Genomic DNA, 10,532 nt, shown 5'->3' with positions numbered 1-10,532 from the left:
TCACTGTTTCTCTTTTTTTATAGTTCTTCCAGAGATTATTCAACTCTTCTTTTATATCTGTTGTTTCAATGTTACCTTTCTTCGTGACAAGCTTCCCAATAAGACTAAAGGACCAAGAATCTTCCCCTGCTGTTAGATTCTTTGCTGAACCAATCGCACCTCGTCCAGCTTTAATAGTTGCACTTTTCATTTTTGCAGTGATGTTTTTGACTCCATTAGTATCAACAGAGTTAATGCTACTTTCTGCCATTTTTCCTTTGAAGAATTTTCTGCTAGGGTTTTGGACCAATATGGATTTGTATTGACTAAACAAAGTGTGATTATTTATATTTAGTTTGTTTCCTTGGGAATAAGTAAGACAAATAATTTTTTTCCTTAAAAGAGGAGGAGAATAATCTTGATAACTAATTGGATATTTTGCTGTATTCTGTTGATGCATGAAATCCGAGAAAAATTGATATTTCCACCAATTACGGTGAGTAAAAGAAGAAAAAATTATAGTTTGAATTTTTTGAGAATAAGTCGGTGTGTTACTCCAAGTAATGGACTGGTAGCTAATGGCTTCAAAAAATTGAATCGGGGGAGATTGATAGCTCTCGTACTGAGAAAATTTCAATGTTGAAACATAACGAGTTTGCAATATGGCAGTATAGGATGGAACTGAAGTAGGCAATATAGTCATTGTCGACAATACTGTCTCGAGGATCAAAGATGTGCTTAACACAAAACTCCAATATAGGAAGAAATCCATAAGCTAACCAGGGGACCTGCAAACGATTAGAAACCCATAAAAAATAATCAGGAAATCAAAAATCGTTTAAGAGGAAATAAACTCAATTATGAACTAAAAATCAATAAAGCATTATAGAAAGAAAGAAAGCAAAAATTTGAAGGACAAAATGAAACCAAAACTAAAGAAAGATTCAATAAAGCACTATAGATAGAAAGAAAGAAAGAAAGCAAAGATTTGAAGGACAGAATGAAACCAAAGCTAAAGAAAAATTCAGATTTGAATTACATGAATTTATATAGATAAAGAATTCAGTAAGAAGATTTGATACCATATACAAATTTTCACAAAAACTCGAAAGGCAGAAATTATGTAGAATGGAAATACAAAGAAGCAATTGTAAAATCATCGAATATTGTGTCAAACAACCTTCCCGTTAATATATGAAAGTGGCTGGTTCGAGACTTGCACGAGCCGCATGAAATTAAATTTTTACCAAATAGTTTTCACAAAATTGGTTAAAAAGACCAATCAACAATTCCTGGCTAAAAAAGACACTTAGATTTTGATAATGTTTAAATGGAAAAAATGTAAAAATAGCCAGGATGTAAACAGTTTCATCTTACACATTTTCAAATACTTTTTCTTATTTTTAATTTATATGCATCCAGTTTCATACTTTTGCTAATTTTTTAGTGTCCATTTCACCCGTACTAATTTTTACTCGTCTATTTGAATCATTTTTTAAAAATATTTGGACAAATGACTCATTTTCCGAATAGTTTTCTCCATTATTTCATTTTATGAGTACTTCCAAACCTTCTACTACTGGAAATTGGTATTTTCGATTCTTTATAAATTTAGAGTGATAAATAATGGAAAGAAATTGGTATAAATACTGAAATGGGGAGGATGAGAGTTAAACGAATAAATGGTGAATGCATGTACATTGTGCATTGATAAACAATGAAGTTCAGATTTTGGCGGAAGTACAAACAGTTAAAATAAAATTGAAGAAGATACACGGCTGTGCAATCTTCAACGTGATGGTGGGAAGTTGAATTGAGATAAACCGTTTTAATTAATTATGAAAATGTGAGAACATTATCAAGTTGGCCCATTAGCTCAGTTGGTTAGAGCGTCGTGCTAATAACGCGAAGGTCGCAGGTTCGAGACCTGCATGGGCCAATAATTTTTTTTTTTTGGCGAAACCTACACTCTCCCATCTTCTCATTTGATTAGTTTCAGAAAGAACTTTTTCCTACTCTTCATTATCCAGATTGTGCATCAATAAACAATGGAACTCTAGGGACAATTTAGTAGCTTCTATTAGACATGATCAATGCAAATTATCTGTAAAAAGAAGATATGATCCAACAGAATCAAAAAAGAAAACTGGGTCAGTATTAAGTTATGTTAGGCATGGAGCCATAAGCGTATTATATCATTTCTTCATCAACGTATTTTGGGATCCAAGAGAAGAAAGTTGTTCACATTTTAGGCTCGGCCAGAGTAATACGCGAAAGTAAGCATCCTCCAATCATCTACTCGATTTCCACGTAGCCACCGGCCTGATTATCCATCATTAAACAATGGGACTTTGGGGTTTCCCTTCGACACATGATTAATGCAACTTAGATTAGCGATCTAAATCATGAACGTTGAACATTTGTTGGAGTGGGAGTTTGCCCAATAAAGATAATGCTAATAGGAGGAACCTACTGTCTTTGCTGCATTTCTTTAAATACTTTTTTTCAAAACTCACTCATTAAACCTCTCAACTAACGTTCAACCTCGCCGTAAATTGCACTCCCTAAACATGAGATTAGTGCAATATTAACATTCTCGATCCCAAAATGTTCACATTCATAAAAATAATTTTTATTTGTACACTTTTATTCGTGTTGGGACAATTTTTTCTCTTGATGGGTCAACCTGTTGATGGTTTTGGTCAAATTTCTGGTTCAATTAATGACTTTTTTGGACAGTTTTTTTTCTAGTGGGAAGTCAACAGTTTTTCGATAATAGGAGGAAAGTAAGGGACGTGGGAAAACTAATCTGACAAGACATCACTACCCTTGACTAAGCTTTATTCTTACAAATAATATAAGGGTAGTTACGGATATTCACACCAGAAGAAGAGAAGCCGTTATAACTTCCCTTCCCCATAGAAGCTCCTCATCCTCCCACACTGTCATTTGTTTCCACGACTACTATTCTAATGGCAACAACAACTGCTTCTCATCTTCTCTTCATTTTCTTCGTCTTGTACCTTTCTTCAACACCATTGTTAGCATCATCATTACGCAAAGCCAGAAAACAAATCAATGTTGAAGATTTTGGCGCAATTGGCGACGGAAAAACCGATGCGAGTCAGGCGTTTTTGAGAGCATGGGGTAAAGCTTGTCAGAGTTCAGATGATCACACTACGATTTATGTACCACGGAAGAGGTTTTTTCTTCGTTCAGTTGATTTTCAAGGACCTTGTAGAGGTTCAAGCATCATGGTTCATTTAGATGGAAGTATTCTTGTTTCTCCACAATATATAGAAATGGGGCTTGCGGAAGATTGGATAAGGTTTGTAGATGTTAATGGGTTGGCGATCGTCGGCGGATATCTTGATGGCCGGGGGAAACAATTATGGTGGTGTAAAGAAAATTCGCAAAAATGTCCGCCCGGAGCGACGGTAAAATAAAGCTCTGTTCTCTGTTTCTGCTTAATGGAAGTTTTTGGTTTTGTTGGTATGTTTGTTTTGAACTTATGAGCTCATTTTTATTTTTATTTTCACTTTTGCAGTCGCTTTCAGTTTACGGTTCGAAAAACGTCGTGATCAGAAACTTAACATCGGTTGATGCTAAGCTATACCACGTTGTTATTCATTCCTGTGAAAATATCAAGATTGAGGGGGTTAAAATTTATGCTCCATCTGATAGTCCAAATACTGATGGCATACATGTGCAAAATGCACTCAATGTTCATGTTCTAAGAACGGCTATCAAAACCGGAGATGATTGCATTTCAGTCGGTCCGGGGACTAGAAACTTGCGGATTAATCGAATTGCTTGCGGACCTGGACATGGAATAAGGTGAGAAAGTTTTCTGCATACTTTGAATGGTTTTTAAAGGTTCTGACAGATTAGTGCAGGAAATTCTTGGGACTAATCACTGTTTATTTGTCAATCTTTGTGACAGTATTGGGAGCTTAGGGAAAGGATTGGAAGAAGAGGGAGTTTCAAATGTGACAGTAACAAATGCTGTGTTTACTGGAACAACAAATGGTTTAAGAATCAAATCATGGGGAAGACCGAGTAATGGGTTTGTTAAAGACGTCTTTTTCAAACGAGTTCTGATGAATAACGTTGAGAATCCGATCGTTATCGATCAGAATTACTGTCCCTGGGATGAAGGTTGCCCTAACCAGGTACTCATTAAACTTCACCCGAATTAACGTTTACTTCATTACTTTTACAAACAAGGATGATTCTGAGTAACATTTGTTTGTTTTTTCTTTTTTTTTGTTTCTTGCAGCACTCTGGTGTAAAAATCAGTCACGTAACATATACAGACATTAAAGGAACTTCTGCTTCTCAAGTTGCAGTGAAATTTGATTGCAGTCCGATTTCTCCATGCCAAGGAATTCGTTTAAGAGATATAAAGCTTACTTACCAGCATCAACCTGCAGAATCTGTCTGTAAGAACATACTTGGAGTTGCACATGGTCAAATTGCTCCGCCTAGCTGTTTATAAATGTTTTTAGCGTTATCTCTATTGATCTTCTATTGAGCAGAAACTTGGATAAATTTTTATTTGTCTCACAGACTCGCTTATCTAAGTTCAGACTACTTGTATTGTTTGTTTTTCTGTTGTTGAATCAAAAGATGAACTCCTAGTTCAGACTGATAGTTCTAGCAATGTGGTTTTTCAACTCTGACCTTATTTTGATTAAAAAATCGCTAGTCTTAACCAACTATAAGGAAAAGGAAAAGGAAAAAAGAAGATCATTGACAAAGACAGATAAGAAAGTGATACTAACATTATGTCATTTGAAATTTGACGAGTACAATAGATAGTTGTGTGCCAACGCACACATACAAGTTATTGCAGAAATTTCTAGTATACATAGTGTTGTATATGCTCTAACCGTGAGAGCAATCATAGACTCTACTGGTACATAATGTAGAATCCTGTTTAAGGTAATAAGGTTATTAGACACTATAGAACAATATGAAAGGAAGACAAAATCGAAGTACCTTTTATGTGAACCAGAGCTTGCAAATGCGCAATTGTTCGAAATTAAGTGCCATTTCACCCAGTTATTTCAGATGGTGTTTATGGGCATTCTGCTCTGCATCTCGTGTTCGGGCTAGTAGGAAGAACCCCTGTCTGTCGTGATCCCATCTGCCAACTTGAACAGCATACATCCTCTTATATTCATTATTTAGTATCACAGATAGTAGAATCTTATACATATTAGATTGTTTAGCTCCGCATCTCGCACTAGCGCAAGTAGGAAGAAACCCTGATTGTCTTGACACCGTCAGTAAAATTACACTGCATACATCCTCTTATATTCGTTGTTCAGTATCTCAGTATCCGAAATTCCCGAAACAGAGAAAGAACGAGAATGACTCCCAGAGGCTCTTCTTATATTCCTCATACTTGATTCCTCCATTCTATGCATCACAACACAATAACACATTGCACCAAGGGTAGTCAACATTATCAAGGCACCGATTACTGTCACATAAATGGCTAGCCACCGCGCATGACGGCCAACTACTATGTAAGAGAGTGAAATGAAGGAGATTGATATAAACAGGCAAGCCAGCCACATGAGTTTGTTTATGACAAACATGAGTTGTTTCTTTGCTTTCTGCTCAATCACAACCACCGATGTTTGAACCACGACCACCGCCAAGGAAATGAACAGAGCCAGAGAATCAAACACGAAAAAAATGATGAATGCTGCATTCTTCGCAATATAGGCTTGTCCTAGTGTGAAACCATCTGATTTAACCTCAACATACTGGCCAGGTACTGTGAAAATGGCAGCAAATGCAATTGTTGCTATAAGAACAGCGACGACAGTTGCTGAGTTTATGGCATTATTGAGACCACTGATATGCAGTTTCTTAAGCCTCTTTGCAATTTTCTGTACCCTTACTCCTGTTTGACGAGTCTGATGAAGTTGGGACTCAACATCATGTTTTATGTCGCTAACAGTTTGCTTAAGTTGCTTTGCTGGATTAGGAGGGTTTGCAGAGTCTTTAGCACTGGTGGCACCAACTTCTTTTAAAATGGAGGCGATTTCAGGATTTTCTGACTTGGCGGCAATGTCAAGTGCGGTTTCACCTGCTTTGTTTATAGCGTTGATGCTGATGCCTTCAACTGATAACAAACCACGCATTACCTACAGTTTATGAAGCCATTTCAGCACAGATAAGAAGTATCTTAAAAGCAGAAAAGGAAACATAACCACTCTAAAATCTAATATCCACTTTCCTTGCACATTGAAATGAACATCACTTTATCACATTGGGCACGCCAATATTGACTAGTTTCATAATGAACTGTGTCGATTTTTCATTACACTGCTGATAGTGTATGTTGTGACTTGTGAGCTATCCAAATTGACCAACTAGTCTGAATTCTGGTTTCGCATTATAACTTCCACAACCAAAAATATTCTGACTGACTGCAGACACAGATCAAATTTAACTGGAAAATCCAAAAAATTGACTTGCTCTCTTTCGTTTCAGATAGTGGGGTGTTTCCAGAATTGGTTCCTGAACTGCTTCATTAATGACCAATGCATTTTTAAGGATATTTTAGATTGGATGCTGATCCTAATTGGGAGAAAAGAAAGTAAATCTCTTAATGAATATAAGCTACTACTACCCCTAACCCGACCAAGAAATAAAGAACGATTCAAACAATTTAATCATAAACCATGAAGCAACCAGTGTGATGAAGGAGGACCAACCTGCGTTCGGCCTTTCTTCGTTGCAATATGCAATGCCGTATTTCCATTCTTATCTTCCAAGTTGATAACTGACTTATCAGGTTTAACCATTTCAAGCACAATTTCTACATTATGCCCTTTCACTGCCATATGCAATGCTGCTTGTCCCTTGTTATCTTTTCTAAAACCAACACCTGGATCCTTACGTAATATGGATTTTACCACTTCCAAATGTCCCATCCTTGCCGCAGAGTGAAGTACAGTCTTACCATTGCTTCGTGCAATTTTAGCTAGGTCAACATTGGTCTCTAAAAGAAGATTGACAACATCAATATGACCTTGCATTGCAGCTGTATGCAGTGCAGTAGAGTTCGATGAATCTGTCGTAAGCGCCAGATCAGGCAAAGAGCGCAGAAGCTCCTTCAAAACCTCTGCGATAAACCATAACAATAAACTGGATTAAAATAAGGTAACACAACAGATCCAGAAAAACATAACAGAGGACACTTTGACGCCCCGAAGTGTCAAGGTATAAACATTAATGGGAAATGAGATACCTTTCTAGACCATACATTCAAGGTTAAACTACAAAAGGATAACTAGAAATAAGTCAGATGCTTGCATTCGATGAATTTATAGCAATAGCTTTAAGTTCTACATAAAAATGCTTCTAAAATTATTTCTTAAGGTACTATAGGAAATAGAAATTTCAAATAAATTACCTAGATGGCCTTGCTTTGCTGCAACATGAAATGAATCATAACCATTCTTTGCCGGGATTGAAGCAGATTCGGAATCCATATGCTTCAAAAGCTCACTAACAATTACAGCATTACCATACTCCGACGCTGCATATAACGCAGTCTCTCCATCCTTGTTCTGCTTCGTCAACACATCTTTCAAACTATCACAATCTTGCAAAATCTCTTTAACCTTAATCAAATTCCCTCCCCTACAAGCCAAATGAAGTGGTGTATCACCTCTCTTCCCCGGCGACTCCTTGACCTTTTTCTTGTCTCTAAAACTCAACTGCTTCTCCAATGCAACCCTAATGCTCTTCTGTTTCTCCATTACCCCACGGAAACTCGATTGCTTCTCCATCGCCCCACGGAAACTCTTCTGTTTCTCCATTCCTCTGCGAAAACTCTTTTGCTTCTCCATGATGACACCCTAATTCACCTCACAATCAAAACCCCCACTTCCTTCTACAAATTGGAAACCAAAAAAATGTTATCAATTGATTCAATTCCTCAAATTCAAACAAGACCCTTTACTCATCTCTGATCTTTAACTAAGATAATCCAAATTTTAGCTCAAAATTACCCCTAAAAATCCTAGCTTTTCATCAATTTTCTTACCAGAACCTAAAAAAACCATGAACTAACTGAATCTAAAGACCTTAAACAATCCAAACCTTAAATTGAACAAATCCAACTGAATCTAATGACCTTAATCCTTAATTTATACAAACCAACATAGATTCAAGAAGAACTTAGGTTGCAAACAAGAATCCAGTCAAATACAGGAAAAAAAAACAAATAGAAATCAACAAAATCTCACCTTCTTCTGCTTCTTTAATGAAGATGCTCCTCTACCACCATCAATCCATGATCAACATCATAAAAGCTTAAAGTATAAAGAGAAAGAAAATTAAATAAATAATGTAACCAAACATGTGTTAATCATAAATTCCTGTTATAGATGATAAAAAGGCAGTGGCGGCCATTATCAGTATGACCATCTAAGAGTAAAAGACAGTGCTTGGTGGGGTACACACAGGCATACTAGTAAATAACAAACCTGAGTTATGAAGAAGAATCAAAGCACTAATTGAGATTAAGCAAAAATAATTTAATAATTTTAGCATCATTATATCCACTAATTTAGCTGAATTATGAGTATTTTAAATTGTTCCTCAGCTGACAAAAGCATTTCCGTTATGACAGGTACTGAAATCCGTTACTAAAATAATATACACTTTGGTGGAGAAAATAATAAATTAATATTCTAGTGAAGGCAGGCAAGGCAACGGTTAGTAAATGGAGATTACCATAGTGCACAAACATACCCAACACGACGTTTGAGCATTGTCTCACAAATGCACTGCAGATTCTCTTCCAATTTATTCTGTTGTATGGATAAAAAAATTTAATATTGACAAATTTTGAATTCAGATCGTCGATATCACTAAAATGGACTTTAGTGCAGTTTTGTTTTGGGATCTCACTTTTAGTCTGTAAAATTTTTGCCCCGATATTACTGAATAGGTTTTTGAGTTTTTTTTGTTAATAGTAGAGCTTTAGTTGAGTAACGCAACCAGTTGCTCCGACACCGTATAAAAGGTTCATGAAAACCAGCTTAGGCAGATGCAATTACCCCAAGCCTGTTGATTGAACCTAGTTAAGTAGACGGCAAGCAAACCCATGTCAAAGTGCATCCTTCATTGATCACCAATTTTAATTTGTCAGATTTCTGGGGCAGGTTGGTTGTTTATTCATTAATTTTGGACCATAAAGTGCCACACTTCCAATATGCAGTTTCTGAAAATGCCACCGTTTTTTTCAGAGTTTATTAAATGCCATACTCTTGACTTTTTCCATCTCGTTTTTTTGAGATAACGGTTAACGGCTGTTAGTCTCTGTTAGTGCATACGTGGCATTAAATAATCCGTACAAAATTACATAGAAGCCCCTGAATCAGTTAACAGGGATTGAGTTAATCAGTTATAGAGTAGTGAGTTAACCGGCTATAGAGTAGTGAGTTAACTCGCGACTCGGTGCACGTGAGAAAAACGTGCAAGATTTGCTAACGGTCGGAATACACGTGGGATCAATCTAAGAGAAACAATCTATACTAAAAATGAAAAATGGTATAATTTCCTCCGGAACAGGCTTGCAATTGAAGGACTGTCCCTAGGTGTGTTTACAAAACCAACTCCAATTATTGACAAAGCAAATTCAGAAAACAAAAACTGCTTCCAAAATTCTGTGAAATCCGTACACCCCGTAGTAACAAGAAAAAAGAGATTGGGTGCAGAACCTAATCCTTCAAGAGGCCTCGCTGCTTGAAACATTCTAGCATGGCAACACCAATCTTAGCTGGAGACTCGACCACGGTAACCCCAGATGCCCTCAGGGTCTTGATTTTGTCCTGGGAAGAACCTATCCTTCAAGAGGCCTCCTGACACAATAGCTGCATTTGCAACAACAACAAAATTAGGATGACAAGGCAAATAACAGAGAAACCTCACAACTTAAGTAAGATGCAGAAACAAATGAAACACGATACATGATATGCTCAGGCATCTATAGCTAACAGGCATACCTCCAGCATGACCCATACGACGACCGGGTGGAGCTGTAAGACCGGCAATGAATGCTACTATTGGCTTCTCAGTTCCACTTTCCTGTATCATAGATAACACAAATCAGTTCCACTCAACAACATGACACAATTTATGAATTAAAAAACTGGTCTGAATACTAATTTAGGTCCAAGGGCAAGTTTGCAACCCATAAGATTCTTCTTAATTGCCCTTTTTATACAACAGATACTCCACAAATTTATATTTCAATATACCTTGATTAAAGCAGCAGCATCCTCCTCTGCAGTTCCTTCATCTGCAGCGCCAACTCAACTCTCAGAACCAACCACTTGGTACCCTTCTCTGCATCACTAGCCACTGCATCATTGCTTCAAGCTCACTCCATAGCAGCACCTCAGTTTCAGCTGCATCACTACTACAAGCCTACAAACAGCTCACTAGACTCTGTCTTCAATCCACCACCAGTCACTCTTCACCAGCATCACTTCAATTCCATCTGACCAGCTGCAACAAAC

At 37.0% G+C, this 10,532-nt stretch overlaps 2 protein-coding genes, 1 long non-coding RNA gene and 1 other non-coding gene across 4 annotated transcripts; 2 read left to right on the top strand and 2 right to left on the bottom strand.

Moving 5' to 3' along the window:
* The first annotated feature begins 1,844 nt into the window (after window positions 1–1,844).
* On the top strand, window positions 1,845–1,918 carry TRNAI-AAU. The gene has a single exon. It is a non-coding gene; the product is annotated as a tRNA-Ile (tRNA).
* Window positions 1,919–2,913: 995 nt separating this feature from the next.
* LOC113330237 (polygalacturonase-like) lies at window positions 2,914–4,624 on the top strand. Its single transcript, XM_026577100.1, has 4 exons — window positions 2,914–3,416; window positions 3,527–3,816; window positions 3,923–4,151; window positions 4,259–4,624. Exons 1-4 carry the CDS (start codon window positions 2,952–2,954, stop codon window positions 4,475–4,477), a joined length of 1,203 nt encoding a protein of 400 aa, XP_026432885.1. The 5' UTR covers window positions 2,914–2,951; the 3' UTR covers window positions 4,478–4,624.
* A 117-nt stretch (window positions 4,625–4,741) lies between these two features.
* LOC113329954 (ankyrin repeat-containing protein At5g02620-like) lies at window positions 4,742–8,474 on the bottom strand. The gene is made up of 4 exons (XM_026576806.1): window positions 8,253–8,474; window positions 7,415–7,897; window positions 6,714–7,123; window positions 4,742–6,140 (listed from the first exon to the last, which is right to left on the bottom strand). The coding sequence occupies exons 2-4, from the start codon at window positions 7,851–7,853 to the stop codon at window positions 5,277–5,279; spliced, it is 1,713 nt and encodes a 570-aa protein (XP_026432591.1). The 5' UTR covers window positions 7,854–7,897; window positions 8,253–8,474; the 3' UTR covers window positions 4,742–5,276.
* Window positions 8,475–9,866: 1,392 nt separating this feature from the next.
* LOC113329510 lies at window positions 9,867–10,315 on the bottom strand. Its single transcript, XR_003349918.1, has 3 exons — window positions 10,272–10,315; window positions 10,017–10,098; window positions 9,867–9,884 (listed from the first exon to the last, which is right to left on the bottom strand). It is a non-coding gene; the product is annotated as an uncharacterized LOC113329510 (long non-coding RNA).
* Between the last annotated feature and the right edge of the window lie 217 nt (window positions 10,316–10,532).

This window comes from Papaver somniferum, unplaced genomic scaffold, assembly GCF_003573695.1.
Source record: "Papaver somniferum cultivar HN1 unplaced genomic scaffold, ASM357369v1 unplaced-scaffold_117, whole genome shotgun sequence".
NCBI classification, from domain to species: domain Eukaryota; kingdom Viridiplantae; phylum Streptophyta; class Magnoliopsida; order Ranunculales; family Papaveraceae; genus Papaver; species Papaver somniferum.
Note: the sequence above shows the minus strand (reverse complement) of the source record. Positions and strands in the feature narration are given on the sequence as shown.

What these genes read in the sequence shown, in the direction of transcription:
- LOC113330237 (XM_026577100.1), top strand. Translation starts at nt 2,952, where the DNA reads ATGGCAACAACAACTGCTTCTCATCTTCTCTTCATTTTCTTCGTCTTG. An exon ending in GGACCTGGACATGGAATAAG is followed by an intron (nt 3,817 to 3,922) that starts GTGAGAAAGTTT and finishes TCTTTGTGACAG; the next exon opens with TATTGGGAGCTTAGGGAAAG. An exon ending in ATGAAGGTTGCCCTAACCAG is followed by an intron (nt 4,152 to 4,258) that starts GTACTCATTAAA and finishes TGTTTCTTGCAG; the next exon opens with CACTCTGGTGTAAAAATCAG.
- LOC113329954 (XM_026576806.1), bottom strand. Translation starts at nt 7,853, where the DNA reads ATGGAGAAGCAAAAGAGTTTTCGCAGAGGAATGGAGAAACAGAAGAGT. An exon ending in AGCAAAGCAAGGCCATCTAG is followed by an intron (nt 7,124 to 7,414) that starts GTAATTTATTTG and finishes GGTTTATCGCAG; the next exon opens with AGGTTTTGAAGGAGCTTCTG. An exon ending in CGAAGAAAGGCCGAACGCAG is followed by an intron (nt 6,141 to 6,713) that starts GTTGGTCCTCCT and finishes CATAAACTGTAG; the next exon opens with GTAATGCGTGGTTTGTTATC.